The 19,822-nt window shown below is 32.3% G+C and overlaps 1 protein-coding gene across 3 annotated transcripts in view; it reads right to left on the bottom strand.

Annotated features, from left to right (window-relative positions):
• The window catches only part of LOC128093260 (thioester-containing protein 1 allele S3-like), a 48,317-nt gene that overhangs the window by 22,545 nt on the left and 5,950 nt on the right, over positions 1-19,822 (bottom strand). For 2 of the 3 annotated variants that reach the window (XM_052709381.1, XM_052709385.1), the window contains 8 exons: positions 17,614-17,708; positions 17,218-17,476; positions 16,961-17,161; positions 15,876-15,918; positions 11,470-11,871; positions 11,110-11,403; positions 2,346-3,604; positions 2,139-2,292 (listed from right to left, as the gene is read on the bottom strand). In XM_052709381.1, coding sequence (XP_052565341.1) covers positions 2,139-2,292; positions 2,346-3,604; positions 11,110-11,403; positions 11,470-11,871; positions 15,876-15,918; positions 16,961-17,161; positions 17,218-17,476; positions 17,614-17,708 — 2,707 coding nt within the window. The remainder of the gene's footprint in view (positions 1-2,138; positions 2,293-2,345; positions 3,605-11,109; positions 11,404-11,469; positions 11,872-15,875; positions 15,919-16,960; positions 17,162-17,217; positions 17,477-17,613; positions 17,709-19,822) is intronic. The other variant, XM_052709384.1, reaches the window with a different exon arrangement.

The raw sequence follows: 19,822 nt of genomic DNA, 5'->3' as shown, positions 1-19,822 counted from the left end.
TGGGAGCACCATGCTAAGAAGGTTTGGTACTCCGGGACCCTCTGGGATGGGACATTGTATTTCCACGAATGCCCTGGACACTATTTGCCGTGGTTATAGCGCCACAACTCGCTCTCTGTAACAGTATTCCTAATTCCAGTCCACGCTCACCAAGTCGTCATGGCCTAGTGGTTAGCATTTTTGCTTACCAATCCAAAGGACGGAGGATCGAACCCCGCCTCGAGCGACTTTGATTTTTCGTTCATATTCATCATTTCAAATTAATGTGTTCTTAACTTTCTCGTTGGGAGCAGATGGGAATCGAACCCAGAACCATTCGCTTACAAAGCGAACACCGTAACCAGTCAGCCACGGCCGCTCCTCAAATCAATACAGTTTTTTTTAAATCGAAATATTGGTCGCACAAAAAAAACTTCAGTTTTCGATGTAAAATCGAATTTGCAATCAAAAAGTACTTAAACTAAATTTTGATAAAGTGCACAGTTTTCAAGGAATCTATGACATTTCCCCGAAACCAATATTACCGAAGGGACATTTCCCCGAATGCCACTTCCCCGAAAAGACACTTCCACTAATAGTCATTTCCCCGAATTCTATTTGCCCGAATTTCCCATTTCCCCTAATCGTCCACATCTCCGAATGTCATTTTCCCGAATGGGCCACAATCCCGAATGCCATTTACCCGATTAGTCATATCCCTGAATAGTCATTTCCCTGAATGCCATTTCCCCGAACGTTCGGGGAAATAGCATTTTATAAGAAATAAATTGATGGCATTTTTTATCACATCAAACTACATATAATATTTCTTGAAAGGTTCGTATTGGCCATGAATGATTTGTACCAGCCTTATGTACATATTTGTTCGATTTTTGGGTTCTTGAACAAAATTCAAAAAAAGACAAATTTCCTTGAAAATTTCTCAAAAACAACATCTAATTGTGCAAATTTTCCAATCCTTACGAAAAAAATATTTTTAGAAATTTTAAATCCAGACTAACATTTTAAAAGGGCGTAGTGTTTAATGTTTGGCCCGTTTGAAATGTTAGTCTTGATTTTAAATTTTTGAAAATATTTTTTTCGAAAAGATCGGAAAATTTCACGAATGTTTCATTTTTTAACATATGGTGAACGGACCATTAGTTGCTGAGATATCGACATTAAAAAATGGTGGGTTGTTTGGGTGAGACTTAGAAAAAATCAATTTTCCTGTTTTTTTACCTTTGCATGACAATATCTCAGCAAAGTTTAATAAAGCAAAATATAGAAAATTTTCTCAGCTTTTCAAAATATTTTTTTCAAAGGTGGGCAAACATGGGGACTAATTTAAAAAAAATGATAAACTGCGACTATTTTATAAAAAGTTACTTAAAAATGGTTATAACTTGAAAACGGTGCACTTTATCAAAAAATCACTCAAGTACTTTTTGATTGCAAATTAGATTTTACATCGAAAACTGAAGTTGAAAAATTTTTGCGACCGATATTTCGATATTTTGAAAAAAAAACTGTATTGATTCAAAAAATCATAACTCGGTTAAAGATTTTTTGCCCTTTCTGAAAATTTCTGAACAGTTGGCATTTGATGTCCTCTAAAACATATCAAAAAATAAAAAAAATAAAAATAGCGTTTTTTGCAAATCAAGTTCTAGTGACAAAAAATGAAATAAAAAATCATCAATTCTTTTTACCCTGTATCATTTTTTTCAGTGTAGTCCATATCCATACCTACAACTTTGCCGAAGACACTAAATCGATCAAAAAATTCCTTCAAACGATACAGATTTTTGAATTTTCACATATCATTTTTGTATGGACAGCTGCCAAATTTGTTTGGAAAATTATATGAACGAACTAATGATGCAAAATGGCTTCTTTGGGCATACCGAAGGCACCAAAAAAGTTTCAGCCCGATTAAAAAATACAAAAAAATAAAAGAAAAAAGACCGATTCCGTAGAGAACCGCTCAATAATTCTATCGAGTTAGTAACCAAAAACTGTAGTGTGAAGAGGAAATTTGTTTGCAAAATTGTCAAAACAAACATAATTATGTTTTGAAAACTTTTCCAACAAAGTTTCACTCGTTGAGAAATATCAATATAACTTGAAGCACGATGTGTACTCTGTATCCTTCTTACCTTTATTGGCGCTATCATAAACTAAAACATGCACCGGTTTGTGTATCGCCACGTCGTAGCGTCGCTCGGCCTTTACCAGGAAACAAGACTGTAAGTCTCCCAAACTGTTGTAATAGACACGGACATTGGTTCCTTGGTAATGTAGTTCAATGCGCTGAAATTTTAAAATTTATTAGTTTTTGCTGACTCTAATTCCGTTTAAACTACCTGTATTTTATTATCAGTTGCAAGATCTGTTATCCCGTTTTTATCCTTTACGTAAATACCGCTTGGCAAGAACACTTCAACGTATGGCATTATAGGAGGATCATTCTTCCTCAAATGTCTTGTACAGACTTTAAAATTATGAACATAATATGTGCTGTTGTCCATCAACATTATTTTTAAATCAAATCCTTTTTTTGCGTCTTTCATTTCCATACGGTATTCATAGGAAATCGCATATAAACCGTATCCAATACCGTCAACTGCTACATCAATTTTTCTGACATGTGGTGGGACAACTAAATTGTGAGTTTGATTTCTAAATTTGTTGTCAGTGTCAACCTTAGTAACGTTAATAAAATGTCGTCTCTTATCCCACGACAATGTTAATACATAATCATTTATCGATGTTTGCAAAGCATATTGAGATAAGGCCTGGAGCTCAATAAAAGTATCCTGAATTGAGCTTAAACCTCCTACAATACGCTGTTGCTCAGCCAGCCAAGCTACAATTGGCATTGCCATGATCGTCATATTATATTGAATATATGTTAGTATCACATAGCTTGCGATCTGGGTAGAAAATGTATCCTTTTCCCAATACCTTTGTCCTTTGTCGCGTATAGAATAATCCATAAGTGTATCCAAACATTTTCTTCCACTGTTTTGTTTCTTCAGAGAAAGTGCATACGCGGCCAATGCCACATCATACAGATTTTTTATGTTTTCGAGATTTTGCTCCAAAAAATCAACAGCTGAGTCTATATTTGCAGAATACTGTGATGACATTTCTCCTGTGTCAAGAAAAACAGCTAGCACATACGCAGTAAGTGCAAACCTTGATGGTCGATAATGATGCGACTCATTGTGAATTTGTTCTCCGATCTCGACAAAGCTTCCATCAGCCCTCTGTTTATTTGCTAACCATCGTAAGGCAGCCACAACAATTTCAATGTTTACCAGCTCATTGTCATAACTCGAAGCAATCTTTAAATATTTAGCCACCAATGATGTGACAAAAATGCTGCTTTCATTAAGGTGTACAGAATTACCAAACCCAAAAGACCCATCGTCTTGCCTATACTTCATTTGGTTTTGGATTCTTGCTTTTAAAGCATCTAAAATTTTCCTTTGAATTTTACGATAATTTCCTTTTTTTGAATAATAATCCAAAGCAACAGCATAAGGCACAAAATTATAAATATTTTCCTTTCCCTGTTTCTTCGCAAAACGATTAAGATTTTTCGACGGGAATGTGATAGCTGAAACAAAAAGTTTATAGTTTTGTGAGAAATTGACAGAGTTATGTGCGATACAAAAAAAGGGGATCAAGTCTCCCCACTCTCCCCTACTCGATCAAACACCAGCACCGCGTGTGCACGCGTACAAGCAAACCTAAACTGTGCCGTGTACAGGCTGTACCCGTACACGAACCTCAAGTTTAAACCGAACCTTGCACCTCGGGTACAAACCCCGTGCAGGCCGACGACGCAGAAAAGAGACAAAAATATTTCCCTCACGCTCCCTCTGCTGTAAAGTGGAGTTTCATTCTCCGCTGCAGTCACACTACAGTGTTTGCCACAGTGAGAATGAGAAGCAGTCATTTTTTCGTCTCTTTATACGCTCTTCGCTCGCACGGCGTTGTACCCGAGGTGTGCACCCCGTGTTTACACCGCGTGTAAACTTGAGTGCGCCGTGCGGGGAGAACTCGAACATGGTAGCCTGGTGTGTTTGAGGTTCATCTGGACTGAAAACTTGTACGGCGTGTACGGCGTGCGTGCGTTTCGGGAAGACTGCTGACAACAGTCGACATTAGCACGGTTGTCAAATGAGAACCCACAACAAAAGCACTAGCTGTCAAATGGTAGCTCATAACAAATCATTGTTTGGTTTTTTGATTTTGAAATTTTCCGAAATTTAAACGATAAATTCCTGAAAAAACACGTGAATTGTGTTGCTATAGTGAGGAGGGCTAAATGTTGAATATCTTTTCACACTCGACTTATTTCTTCCTTTGATGGACATCTATGAGTCTAGCCATGAATACGTTCAAGAAGTGTTCTTTGCGTTTGATTACGTTTGACATGATAGTCTTGATATTCATGCACTCTACTAAGATTAATCCATCCTTCTAATGCCTTTTATTCGAAAATTTGCAACCGTTAACCTAAACGCTATTAGCAGTAAATTAAAATTGTCTTTGTTTAAAAAAAAAAAAAAAATGGCTAATTCTATCATATTCTTGTAGATTCCATCCCAAAATTGGCTGAAAATTCATATCGAAAAAAGTGATTTTACTGTTTACCTTTGTTTGCTTTTTTTTTCATTTGGTCGACAAAGCAGTGCGCCCGTACACTCAGAATCGGCATTACACATTTTCCAATTTGCTTTTACACATTTGGATGGGAAAAAACATCGCTTCAGTATTTTTCTGCCATGTGGCGCGGGTCATGCCTACACGGAAAGGAGTTCCATCTTAAATTTAACAATTCAAATTAGCTGGCTTCAAATTGGTGGAACAGTGATTTTTTTGGTTAAATTAGCTAAAATTACAGGTAAATTTACCAACTTGGGATTGGTGAAACAGCTAACCCTGATTGCTGATTTGCTATCCAAAACTGACAGCCCAAATCAAAATGACAGGAGAGATTTTACCAAAAATAATGGTGTTCCAGCACAATTTGGCCTACTTTTTACCGAAAAACTATGTGGAACCGGCAGCATGATTTTTTTGACAGATCATCAATTCGAGACCAACACAAAGCAAGAGAACGTCTCGTATCGTGTTTGATCCTGTTTTAGCCGCTCAGTTCGCGGAGTTTTGTGACGATTCTGCGTTTGGAAGACTTTCTGCGGGCTGAGATCTTCAGTTGATTAGGTGAGAAGTTTTTTTTTGTGTTGAGGGAAAGAGGTTAGAAGTTGAGCCTCTAATTTTTGTTTGGACGATTGGTGGCATCCCTTTGTCGTGAACACTTTGGCGGGGGAGGTGGAGGCTGGCGTTTGTCCACAATCCACTTTTTTTTTGTATGGACATCTGTCTACGTGGGGGCGGGGGAGGCTGCGGGTACAGAGTGTCTAGATATAGACTGGCCAATGTTTGACAGATCCGAACGAGCAGGGCACTTTATGCCTTTGAAGCACATAAAAATAGAGTTAAATAATGTTAAATTACTTTAAATTAAGTGAAAGTTAATTTGAATTACATTTGGTTGAATTTAGAAAAAAGTAGAATTCAGTTAAATTAAGTTAAATTGATTAAATTTTGTTAAAATCAGTAAAATTTAGATAAATTTAATAAAATTTAGTAAAATTATGTGTAATTAAAAATCAAGTTTAATTAAATAAAGTTAAGTTTAGTATAATTAAACTGAACATAGTAAAAAAGAAATAAATTCAGTCATATCTGGAAATTTTTGTTAAATTTAACTAAACTAAGATACATTTTTTTAAATTTCGATACATTTGGTAGAATTTAGTTCAATTGTTGTTAAAAGTTGTTTGGTAAAATTAAGTTAAATTAAGTAAAATTAAGCTAAATTGAGTTAAATTAAGTTACATTAAGTTAAATTAAGTTAAATTAAGTTAAATTAAGTTAAATTAAGTTAAATTAAGTTAAATTAAGTTAAATTAAGTTAAATTAAGTTAAATTAAGTTAAATTAAGTTAAATTAAGTTAAATTAAGTTAAATTAAGTTAAATTAAGTTAAATTAAGTTAAATTAAGTTAAATTATGTTAAATTAAGTTAAATTAAAGTCAATTAAGTTAAATTAAGTTAAATTAGGTTAAAATAAGTTAAATTAAGTTCAATTAAGTTAAATTGAACAAAATTATGTTAAATTAAGTTAAATTAAGTTAAATTAAGTTAAATTAAGTTAAATTAAGTTAAATTAAGTTAAATTAAGTTAAATTAAGTTAAATTAAGTTAAATTAAGTTAAATTAAGTTAAATTAAGTAAAATTAAGTTAAATTAAGTTAAATTAAGTTAAATTAAGTAAAATTAAGTTAAATTAAGTTAAATTAAGTTAAATTAAGTTAAATTAAGTTAAATTAAGTTAAATTAAGTTAAATTAAGTTAAATTAAGTTAAATTAAGTTAAATTAAGTTAAATTAAGTTGAATTAAGTTGAATTAAGTTGAATTAAGTTGAATTAAGTTGAATTAAGTTGAATTAAGTTGAAATAAGTTGAAATAAGTTGAAATAAGTTGAAATAAGTTGAATTAAGTAAAATTATGTTAATTTTAATTTTAATTTGTATTTTTGTTTTTTTTTTTTGTATTTTTGTATTTTTGTATTTATGTATTTTTGTATTTTTGTATTTTTGTATTTTTGTATTTATGTATTTTTGTATTTTTGTATTTTTGTATTTTTGTATTTTTGTATTTTTGTATTTTTGTATTTTTGTATTTTTGTATTTTTGTATTTTTGTATTTTTGTATTTTTGTATTTTTGTATTTTTGTATTTTTGTATTTTTGTATTTTTGTATTTTTGTATTTTTGTATTTTTGTATTTTTGTATTTTTGTATTTTTGTATTTTTGTATTTTTGTATTTTTGTATTTTTGTATTTTTGTATTTTTGTATTTTTGTATTTTTGTATTTTTGTATTTTTGTATTTTTGTATTTTTGTATTTTTGTATTTTTGTATTTTTGTATTTTTGTATTTTTGTATTTTTGTATTTTTGTACTTTTGTATTTTTGTATTTTTGTATTTTTGTATTTTTGTATTTTTGTATTTTTGTATTTTTGTATTTTTGTATTTTTGTATTTTTGTATTTTTGTATTTTTGTATTTTTGTATTTTTGTATTTTTGTATTTTTGTATTTTTGTATTTTTGTATTTTTGTATTTTTGTATTTTTGTATTTTTGTATTTTTGTATTTTTGTATTTTTGTATTTTGTATTTTTGTATTTTTGTATTTTTGTATTTTTGTATTTTTGTATTTTTGTATTTTTGTATTTTTGTATTTTTGTATTTTTGTATTTTTGTATTTTTGTATTTTTGTATTTTTGTATTTTTGTATTTTTGTATTTTTGTATTTTTGTATTTTTGTATTTTTGTATTTTTGTATTTTTGTATTTTTGTATTTTTGTATTTTTGTATTTTTGTATTTTTGTATTTTTGTATTTTTGTATTTTTGTATTTTTGTATTTTTGTATTTTTGTATTTTTGTATTTTTGTATTTTTGTATTTTTGTATTTTTGTATTTTTGTATTTTTGTATTTTTGTATTTTTGTATTTTTGTATTTTGTATTTTTGTATTTTTGTATTTTTGTATTTTTGTATTTTTGTATTTTTGTATTTTTGTATTTTTGTATTTTTGTATTTTTGTATTTTTGTATTTTTGTATTTTTGTATTTTTGTATTTTTGTATTTTTGTATTTTTGTATTTTTGTATTTTTGTATTTTTGTATTTTTGTATTTTTGTATTTTTGTATTTTTGTATTTTTGTATTTTTGTATTTTTGTATTTTTGTATTTTTGTATTTTTGTATTTTTGTATTTTTGTATTTTTGTATTTTTGTATTTTTGTATTTTTTGTATTTTTGTATTTTTGTATTTTTGTATTTTTGTATTTTTGTATTTTTGTATTTTTGTATTTTTGTATTTTTGTATTTTTGTATTTTTGTATTTTTGTATTTTTGTATTTTTGTATTTTTGTATTTTTGTATTTTTGTATTTTTGTATTTTTGTATTTTTGTATTTTTGTATTTTGTATTTTTGTATTTTTGTATTTTTGTATTTTTGTATTTTTGTATTTTTGTATTTTTGTATTTTTGTATTTTTGTATTTTTGTATTTTTGTATTTTTGTATTTTTGTATTTTTGTATTTTTGTATTTTTGTATTTTTGTATTTTTGTATTTTTGTATTTTTGTATTTTTGTATTTTTGTATTTTTGTATTTTTGTATTTTTGTATTTTTGTATTTTTGTATTTTTGTATTTTTGTATTTTTGTATTTTTGTATTTTTGTATTTTTGTATTTTTGTATTTTTGTATTTTTGTATTTTTGTATTTTTGTATTTTTGTATTTTTGTATTTTTGTATTTTTGTATTTTTGTATTTTTGTATTTTTGTATTTTTGTATTTTTGTATTTTTGTATTTTTGTATTTTTGTATTTTTGTATTTTTGTATTTTTGTATTTTTGTATTTTTGTATTTTTTTATTTTTGTATTTTTGTATTTTTGTATTTTTGTATTTTTGTATTTTTGTATTTTTGTATTTTTGTATTTTTGTATTTTTGTATTTTTGTATTTTTTTTACTTGTCAATAGAATATCGCAACAAAGCCGTACTATTAGGATGATCAACTATAACGTAGTTTAAAAAGCCTGGAAACTATTGAAACATCCAAAGAACTTACTCTACCAAAAAACGTACCAAGAATAGCGGAAAATCATGCTACACCAGCAAAAAGTGTTTTTGAAAATTAAAAAACAACTTTACAGGCAGCAAGGGATTTTTAAAATGATTTCGAAATTACCAGTTAAAACAGTCGAAAAATTAGCTGGACTTACCGAAAAACGAAGCAAGAACAAAAAAGAAACGAGCTAAATCAGCCAAAAGGCTGGGTGAATAATGCGTGCTTTGCAGGCAGCAACGGAGGCTTTTGAAAGAAAACTTGTAGAAATAGTGGAAAAATTAGCTATTCCAACCAAAACACCTACCAAGAATAGTGGCAAAGTTAGCTAAACTAGCTAAAAAGATGTGTGAAAATACCTGGCTTCGCAGCCAATTTTGAGAATGATTCCAAAAAAACTAGTTGAAACAGCCTAAAAACACGCTGGGCTAACTATAAAACTTCCTAGAATACCATAAAATCTAGCTAAAATAGCTAACAGACCTTCTCAAAACATACAGCTTTTGAGACTGACAGCATTTTTCCAGCTTGCAAATTAGTAAAATTTACTAAAAATTTAGCTGGATTTATCATTTTTAGGACCTGGATCCAGCTGTCAAATCCAGGATTTATTTTTAGGATTTCCAGCTAAAAAAATTGGTGGTTGAAAAAACAACCAATTTTATTAGGATTTTTAACCGAAATTTAGTAAGATTCACGATAAACCTTCTTTCCGTGTAGAATTGCATGGTGTGAGATTCCAAGTTGGAAATTTAATTTCCTACAACTTTGTCGAAGGGTGCAAGAAGATCCGAGTTGATCCTGAAGAGTTATTAGCAATGCGATAAAAATGAATCGGCTTATATACTTGAAAGTATATAAACGGTATATAAAAAGCATATAAGAAAAAAAAAGTTTTTGCTAAGAAAAATCACCAAAAATCATAATCAACTCGGATCATTTTGCACCCTGCGACAAAGTTGTAGGAAATTAAATTTCCTACAAGAATCTCACACTTGGACAATTTTAGGCGAGACCTGCGCAACCTGACAGTAAAATATTGAAACGATGTTTTTCTGCATACATTTTTGCGATTTTCCCCATATATTTATTTTCATATCAAGATTTATTTCTGGTTATAAAAATGTCTGAAGCAACTGGAAATAAACCTTGTTTAATGAAAACAAACTATTACAATTGAGTCCTAAAATGAAGCTTAGATTGCTGATATTATTGTTTACAGCAATAAAGCTTATATTTCTGAGAACAATGACCCTTTGTACGACCACAAAGAGTTTAAAATGGATTTTTAAATCTATTTTTAAAAATTAACCTCGCGGTCCTACTTGACAGAAAAGCTCCTACTTGACAGCTCGTTCCAAGGGGACCATAGTTGATCCATCGAAAAAATGTTGTCTTGTCAGATTTTTTTTGCATTAAAATGAAAAAAGTGATCAGAAATGGTTTTTAATCATGTTTTTTTACCGTTGTACATACAAATTGACATAGGGCTTTAGTACCCAATTCAGGTGAACTTTTTAAAGAATAATTGGAAGAAAAAGAATACATAAACCCCTTACCGCCAAAGCAACATTGGGATTGTTTACGTTTTATGCGGCAGTGTTAATCATGTGAAAGGGAATTATATTCAGAATTTTTGGAGAAATGCACTATTTTTTTTAGGAAATTGGGAATATCTTTGCTTACATTGAACCAGAATTGTCAAGTAACGGAAAATGGGAGAATTTTTAAAACTTTTTTAGTATTTTTTTTCGATGAAAAATACGTTTCGGAATTCTGAGTACGCCATCAAATCGGCCGTCTAATTTTACATAAAAGTCTCTTTAACATCAAATTTCTATCTCATCACCGTTTCGGGCTGCAAATTATTGAAAAACTCTTCTTTTTTCGCATGTTCAAAAATGGAAGGGGCTGTACCGCCCCTCCGTCACGAGATATCAAAAAACGGACCTCGGATTCGTGATCAGGGACAAAAGTTACCCTTTCGGACAAAGTTTCACGAAAATCGAAAAGGGGTCGGGGTAACTTTTCTCGATTTCGTGTGAGTTGGTAGAGAATTACCCACATAGAATTACAAAAGCAAAAGCATCGAGTTGTTACAAAATGCCAATATTTCATAAGTTATCTAAATATCTAAGTAGAGATAATACACCCATTTTCGTCACACACATTTCGCCGTAAATTGAAATTTCACAGCGAATCAAAATATTTTTTTTTTTAATTAAAATGTTGAAATTTTTTGAAAGCATGTCTTTTTCGCCACCTGATTTTTCGGGCAGATTTAAAGAAAAGGGGGTGACATAAACTAAAAAAAATATTTATAACGGCCTCAAAATAAAGCAAATACCATAATTATCAAAAATGCTATAGAATTGCTCATTGACGAAACAATATTTAAAAAAAAAAACTTACGAGTTAAATTAAATGTTATGTTTATAGACCGGTCGATGTGTTTTCTTGGTATGTATAAATATAAACTGTTGTATGATTGTTCAAAGCTTGCATGTTCTATAAAACATGCCTCATAAACTGCAAATGAATGGCTCTCAGGATCAACATGTAATGTGTGCTCGACCGAATCTTGTTGAAAATTGTTAACGGCATCAAATTTCAGGTCAATTTCTCCAATCTTTTTAGCTTTTATCAAGAATGATACTAGACCGTTACCATTTCCGGAAACACTAACTTGTTTGGAGAGATGTGTTTCTGTAAAGATGGAAAAAATATCTACATTAATACTCAACTTACTTTCATATTCAATGATAAACTAACGTTCTTCTTGCAGTTGCTCCACAAATTCAATTTCATCATCCTTATTATGCAGTGATACAGTAACCACAGTATCGCCGAGCAAATTGAATACCTTCACATTTATGATTGCGACTTCACCACGCTTGACAGAAAATGGTAGATGCACGACAATAAAAAATGATTTCTCCACATGAAAAGTAACGTGTTCATTGATGATGCCTAGTCCAGTCGTAGGGCTGAGAGCAAATCCCATGATACGCCACGAAGTTATTGTATCTGGCACCTGAACCGAAAATTTTGCTCGCGTTTCGCCATTCATATGTAGGTTTTGCCACAACCATGATTCCGGAAAGAAGGTTCTCTGGTATACAATATCTTCGGAACTTTGATAGCCAAGTCCATTTCTTACGAGTCTGACAGTTTCTGAAAAAAATATGTTTATTATTGCGGATCCCCCCCCCTGTCAAGCACTTCTTCTTTACCTTTAACATGAGCTCTCAAAAAATTTCAACCCATTAATGAACGTAATTTTGAAAGAACCCTTTTTGCCTTTCTCACTGAGGTAAGCTGCCCCTGATCACATAAATGTCCCATATGCATTTTCAACGTTTTTGAGTTAATGATGCAGTTTGGTTCAAAATTGTGTGCTCTTTCAAAAGAGCCTATAACATCCAGTACTTTGTTCTGGAAATCAGGGTGAAATCCAGTTTTTTCGTGAAAACTTAACACGTAGCCTTATGTGTGGGATAAACTTCAAATGAGCAATTCTCTACAAAACCGGCCGATTGCGACCATTTTTATTTTTTGTATTTTTTGATTTGGCTCAAACTTTGTGGGGGCCTTCCCTATGACCAAAGAAGCCATTTTGCATCATTAGTTTGTCCATATAAATTTCCATACAAATTTGGCAGCTGTTCATACAAAAATGGTACGTATATATTCGAAAACCTGTAACTTTTGAAGGAATTTTTTGATCAATTTGGTGTCTTCGGCAAAGTTGTAGGTATTGTTAAGGACTATTTAGAAAAAAATAGGTACACGGAAAAAAAAATTTCCCGATTTTTTTATTAACTTTTTTTTCACAAAAACTCAAATTCCCAAAATACGTATTTTTTGATTTTCGAGATTTTTTGATATGTTTTAGGGGACAAAAATCCGCAACTTTTGAGCTATAGAGAAACATGGTCAAAAAATCTGCCGCCGAGTTATGATTTTTTGAAAAACTGGTGATTTTTGGAAAAAATCGAAATTTCATACATAAAATTTTTTTGACCTCATTTTTTTTATGCAAAATTGAATTTGCAATCGAAAATTACTTTACAGATTTTTTGATAAAGGGCCCCGTTTTCAAGATATAGCCACCGAAAGTTTGATTTCAGCGAAATATTTGCAGTTTTTCGATTTTTAAAAATAGTGACCATGAGTGACCATCTCTAAAAATATTTTTTTTTAAAGTTCAGAAAATTTGCTATAAAATTGTCCAAGAGACATTGAAGATTGGACCTCTGGTTGCTGAGATACAGTGGCTTAAAGAAAAAGAAACACGAAAATTGAAGTTTTCTAAGTCTCACCCAAACAGCCCACGATTTTCTAATGACGATATCTCAGCAACTAATGGTTCAAACATTGAATATTATGCCCATTTGAAATGTTAGTCTTGATTTAAAAATTTTCAAAATATTTTTTTCGAAAAGATCGGAAAATTTTACGAATGTTTCATGTATTAACATTGAAAATTGAACCATTAATTGCTGAGATATCGTCATTAGAAAATCGTGGGCTGTTTGGGTGAGACTTAGAAAACTTCAATTTTCGTGTTTCTTTTTCTTTAAGCCGCTGTATCTCAACAACCAGAGGTCCAATCATCGATGTCCCTTAGACAATTTTATAGCAAATTTTCTGAACTTTTAAAAAAAATATTTTTAGAGATGGTCACTCATGGTCACTATTTTTAAAAATCGAAAAACTGCAAATATTTCGCTGAAATCAAACTTTCGGTGGCTATATCTTGAAAACGGAGCCCTTTATCAAAAAATCTGTAAAGTAATTTTCGATTGCAAATTCAATTTTGCATAAAAAAATGAGGTCAAAAAAATTTTATGTATGAAATTTCGATTTTTTCCAAAAATCACCAGTTTTTCAAAAAATCATAACTCGGCGGCAGATTTTTTGACCATGTTTCTCTATAGCTCAAAAGTTGCGGATTTTTGTCCCCTAAAACATATCAAAAAATCTCGAAAATCAAAAAATACGTATTTTGGGAATTTGAGTTTTTGTGAAAAAAAAGTTAATAAAAAAATCGGGAAATTTTTTTTTCCGTGTACCTATTTTTTTTCTAAATAGTCCTTAACAATACCTACAACTTTGCCGAGGACACCAAATTGATCAAAAAATTCCTTCAAAAGTTACAGATTTTCGAATATTTACGTACCATTTTTGTATGAACAGCTGCCAAATTTGTATGGAAATTTATATGGACAAACTAATGATGCAAAATGGCTTCTTTTGTCATAGGGAAGGCCCCCACAAAGTTTGAGCCAAATCAAAAAATACAAATAAAATCCATTTCCGGTTTTGGTAGAGAATTGCTCAAATGCGTTTTTCTCAGCTTGCTGTTTTTGCATATGGGACATTTATGCGAACATGGGCAGTAAGGCTATACTGCCCATGTTCGCATAAATGTCCCATATGCAAAAACAGCAAGCTGAGAAAAACGCATTTGAAGTTTGTCCCATACATAAGGCTACGTGTTAAGTTTTCGCGAAAAAACTGGATTTCCTCCTGATTTCTAGAACAAAGTACTGGATGTTATATGCTCTTTCGAAAGAGCACACAATTTTGAACCAAACTGCATCATTAACTCGAAATCGATGAAAATGCATATGGGACATTTATGCGATCAGGGGCAGTATAATCCTGCTCTAAAAATGAACTTTGTATAAAAACGGCGTAGACCCACCTTCATGTATACATATCGACTCAGAATCGAAAACTGAACAAATGTCTGTGTGTATGTGTGTGTGTATGTATGTATGTGACCAACAAACTAGCTCATGTTTCTCGACACTGGCTGAACCGATTTGACCCGAACCTGTTGCATTCGACTTGGTTTAGGGTCCCATAGATCGAGTTTTATACAGATTGAAGTTTCGATAAGTAGTTCAAAAGTTATGTATAAAAATGTGTTTTCACATATATCCGGATCTCACTTAAATGTATGTAAACTAAGTCCGGGTCCACCATCCAACCCATCGTTGGTTAGGTTATCAAAAGACCTTTACAACGAGTCCAGAACATTGATGATCTGGCAACCCTGTCTCGAGATAGGCCACTTAAGTGATATTTATGTACTTTTTTATTCCGGATCAAAAAAATAGATGAAATTTTGTGTACAGCCATTTTGGGAATGAGTGAGGAAGGCTCCAACCACATTGGTGGATTAAGTCAGTTTTTTGTTTACTTCTCGATTAGGGTAGCGCAGTCATCAATGAGACACTTTTGGTTTTCAACTTTCAATGTTTTTTATTTGAATTTTTTCATCGTCATTTTCTAATGAACTTTTTGTTGCATTTTCTATCTATAAAACTGTTCTAACATTGACCAAAATATGAGATCGATCCGACCTCTACAGCCAGAGTTATTCAACTGTCTCATTGAACCTAACACACTCAACTCCCACAACTTTGTCGAAGGGTGGGTAGAGGATGTTCCAACGCATCTTCTGAAACTTGAATTTCACTAAAATAGTGTTCAGATTTGACTGCCGATGCCACTCTTATGGGAGATTTTTTAACAATCACTAAAACGCGTTTTTCTCGGAATACTTGATCTGGCATAATAGCCGAATTTTCAATTATGGGCAGTAGAAATCTCTATTCATAATCATGGAGTTTAGTAAAGTACTTCAAAAGTTATGCTATCAAAAACGAGCATAGCTGAAGTCCGGAATATTGTTAAAACAGCGGGTTTTGAAAGAAAACCCTTCAAATAAATTAGGTCAGGACACCCATGGACCTCAAAATGTCAATAGTCTTGTTTATCTTTGAAAACTATGAAGTTTGATACCCATCATGCCCAGTGGACCACAATTCCAAATTGCTCCACACTCCGGAACATCCCCGTACACAACATACTTTGTACACGACTTTGCTGCCCATGTTCGCATAAATGTCCCATATGCAAAAATATCAAGCTGAGAAAAACGCATTTAAAGTTTGTCCCACACATAAGGCTACGTGTTAAGTTTTCGCGAAAAAAAAAATTTTCGCTTGATTTCTAGAACAAAGTACTGGATCTTGTAGGCTCTTTTGAAAGATCATACAATTTCGGAACAAACTGCATCAATAACTCAAAAACGATGAAAATGCATATGGGACATTTATGCGATCAGGGGCAGTTCGGTTAAACAAAAAAAATCATATACTTGCCTAGCTCTACACGTGAGGCTGATCGCAAAAACAATCCTAAATCCTGAAATTGGAAACAAGTAACAGCCGGAATCATAGTTATGCTTGTGTGCACTCTTCAAGCTTCCTTGCACCGTGCGCACAGAAAAAAAAATGATGGTAATATTCATCAGGAAATGGTGACAGATTTTGTGGCTAAAAAAATGATGAATTTTACCCTAAAAAATGATGAATTTTCATCAGTTTTTGATGAATATTCATCAGGTTCACATTTTTACACATTTTTTATGTAATATTACTCAAAAAAAGAGGTAATATTCAACCTACCAAATTTTCAACATTCCAAAATTCAACTTTTTTTTTCTGTGCGGTACACGCGGTTCACTCGCACCTCGGGTTTGCTTTGCGCCTGCTTTGTTCGGTTTACACCCGTACCCGACTCACACGAACCGAGGGTATCTTGGTACATCGTACCAGCGCACCACGACACTCTCGGTTCGCCGCGTCGGTTTTGTGTCTGGCACTCACCCATGGCATGAACCCGGTACACAGAAAAAAAAAATGATGGTAATATTCATCAGGAAATGGTGACAGATTTTGTGGCAATAAAAATGATAAATTTTACCTTAGAAAATGATGAATTTTCATCAGTTTCTGATGAATATTCATCAGGTTCACATTTTTAAACATTTTTTGAGTAATATTACTCAAAAAATGATTAATATTCAACCAACCAAATTTTCAACATTCCAAAATTCAATTTTTTTTGCTGTGTATATGAGCCAAGGTGCTTCACTCGTTACGAGCCGAGGTACGTGCCGTGGTACGCGCTGGCGGTACAAAACGGGTTCAATACCACGACACGTACCACGGGTGAGTGCCAGACACAAAACCGATGGGGAGAGTCGAGAGTGTCGTGGTACGCAGGTACGATGTACCAAGATACCAATACACAAATGGGTTCAGGCACGTACCGAAGCTAGAAAACCAAACCCGCGGTGTGCGTTGGCACTGGCGCATGGGAAGCTTGGCACTCTTGTTCTTTTTGAACATAATTTAGTGAAGTATAGCACAAGAAAGCACACAAGAATCGATATTTTACATACCTGAAAATAGTCGAATCCGTATTTTTCGCCCTTAATTTCGTTAACGATATTTGCTTTAGTCAAATCATTCCATCCGTCTTTTAAAGGAAAGGCATTTTGGTCAATTGCTTGCAACGCCACATATGAATCTGAAGTGGCCTCAACTTCAATATACAAATTTTGTCCTGGGGCATACGATTCCTTGTCCAAAAAAATACTTAACTGATTGAAAAATTAATTCTGTGATTATCTGTTTACAAAATAGTAGCAAAACGTACATTATTTTCAAAACTTTCAAAGTTCAGTTTCACGGCGTCGAACATAATATATTCTTTCGTGATTTTAAATACGATGATTTCTGCCTTTGGTGCCAAAATTGGATTCAATTGATATGTAAGGGTGAATTTTTTTCTATTAAAAGTTTTCACTAATTTCGAATCTACGATGACTCCTCTGGCTACCAACACATATGTTATAAATGCCATTGGCTCTATACTATGTATCTCAAATTGAACTTCTTTGTTTGGACAAAGTCTACTAGAAATAAAGTTAACCTTTAAAAAATATTTTGTGTGTGTGTGTGCATTATGGAGTTAAACTTCTCGTGGCTGTTATGGACAAAGTTTTTGAATTTTATATCTATGTTAATGAAGTATCGGTAATACTTGGCATACTTATATTTTTCCGGCAAGATAATGCGAAGGTGATGATGACTATTTGATATTACACCATCGATTACTTCTTCAAATTCTGTAGATTGGTACCGGAGCTGAAAAATTGAATATTATTTCTGTATAGTACTATTTTGTTGTTTCCAAATTCTCTCGTGAGAGAAAAAATCTCTACTTTTCGCAAATCACCATCTCTCGAGTTGGTTTGCAATAGGACTTGAGCGATATTTGTAAAAAAAGCAGTTTTTCGATCGGTTCTCGATCAATTTACGAACTCTTCACTCCAGTCGCGCTAGTGTACTTTGTGCACCGTTTGTAAGAGAGGCCGAAAAACGCGACTTCCGAAAGGTTGAGATACATTCTGCCGTGCCATCACAACGGATTGACCTATTCTTAAAGTACGTTAAATTTGCCATAATAATAAACTTTTGTTTAAGGATTCCGCATTCCGCTTTACATTTCTTAACCTTACAACGCAGATATTCACAAAAAGGGCATGCATCTTTGCGAAAAATTGATCAATTTGGATCAATCCAGTTGCATTCGACGGGAAATGAGTCCTATTTTTTGGATATGATCAGCGGGTCTAGCTCATTTCCCCGAATGACATTTCCCCGAATGCCATTTCCCCGAAAATCATTTCCCCTAATTGGTCACATCCCCGAATACCACTTCCCCTAATCAGCCACATCCCCGAATGCCATTTCCCCGAATATCATTTCCCCTAATCGGCTATATCCCCGAATGCCATTTCCCCTAATCGGCCATTTCCCCGAATGCCATTTCCCCGAAGTGACACTTACGCCAATTGCCGTTTATTTTAATTTAAAATTACTCCAATTTGCATATCCCCTAATCATCATTTTCACTAAAGCCTTTTCCATGACTAACAGTTATTTTCTTCCTCAATTTTACCGAACAAACAGCTTTTTCGGGTATGCTGTTGATTGAATGTTGTAAATTGGGTAGAAAAGCCCTTTGTCAATTTTTATGAACAACGGTAAGAAACACGATTAAAAACCATTTCTGATAACTTTTTTTATGCAAAAAAAAGTTATTGACAAGACAACATTTTTTCGATGGATCAACTATGCCCCCCCTGGATCGAGCTGTCAAGTAGGAGCTTTTCTGCCAAGAAGGGCCGTGAAGTGAATTTTTAGGAATTGAATTAAAAATCCATTTTAAATCCTTTGCGGTCGTTCAAAGGGTCATTGTACTTAGTAAAGCTTATTTTTCTTGTGAACAATATCACAAATTTAAGCTTAATTTTAGGACCCAATTACTAGATTTTTTGCTGTTCAATTAACATTTTGTATTCAACCGCATGATTAGATATTGTTTTTGAGAATTTTGTTCAAGAACGCAAAAATCGAACAAATACATAAGGCTTGTACAATTTTTTTTGAAGTTTTTGTTGATTATACTTTTCGCCAAATCCCAAACCAGCAATGTGAATAAAATGATCAGTGTGAACGGGGTTCTACTGATACGGGGTACTACGAAAATCGCACGGTATGTTTTTGAATCATAAAAAATAACAAAACTTCTATTGCATTATTATTATCATGTCTATAAGAAAAGGGTATTTGTTTTGAGAATATATAAAAAAAAAGTCTGTGACAATATTCATTGTATTTGAATGAATAGTACCAAACCTTCCAACACCCCTTCCCCCCTAAAATGCTACGTCTGTTCTGAGGGAAGCCAAAAAGAAAGTTGATCATTCAAGGCCAATACGAACCTTTCAAGAAATATTATATGTAGTTTGATGTGATAGAAATTGCCATCATTTTTTTTTCTTAAACAGTCGACTCTCTGGCTGTCGATCTTCTCGATATCAATAATTCTCCATCTATCGATGAATTCTTCAGTCCCTTCAATCTGCATACTTCAATTATCTTCATTCCTCGATATTTTCCCTTGCTTGAAGGATCTCTTCCTCGACGGTCCCTTGGATTCTGTTTGCTTTAAAAATCTCTTCCGGTTGTCAATAATTTCAGTTTTCATGGCTTGCATAGACATTTTTTGGCGAAACGAAGCTTTAAAGTGTGTTTGACATTAGTTTGTTTTTGTTTGATGGACATTGCCATGATTCTCTCCCATAGCTGGGTATCAAGAAAAAAATATTTTCAATCGAGTCTTCATTTTGCATCGTTCTGTAATCTGATGATTCTCTTCCTCGACGGTCCCTTGGATATTGACAAGCAGAGAG

This window comes from Culex pipiens, chromosome 1, assembly GCF_016801865.2.
Source record: "Culex pipiens pallens isolate TS chromosome 1, TS_CPP_V2, whole genome shotgun sequence".
In the NCBI taxonomy this organism is placed as follows: domain Eukaryota; kingdom Metazoa; phylum Arthropoda; class Insecta; order Diptera; family Culicidae; genus Culex; species Culex pipiens.
Note: the sequence above shows the minus strand (reverse complement) of the source record. Positions and strands in the feature narration are given on the sequence as shown.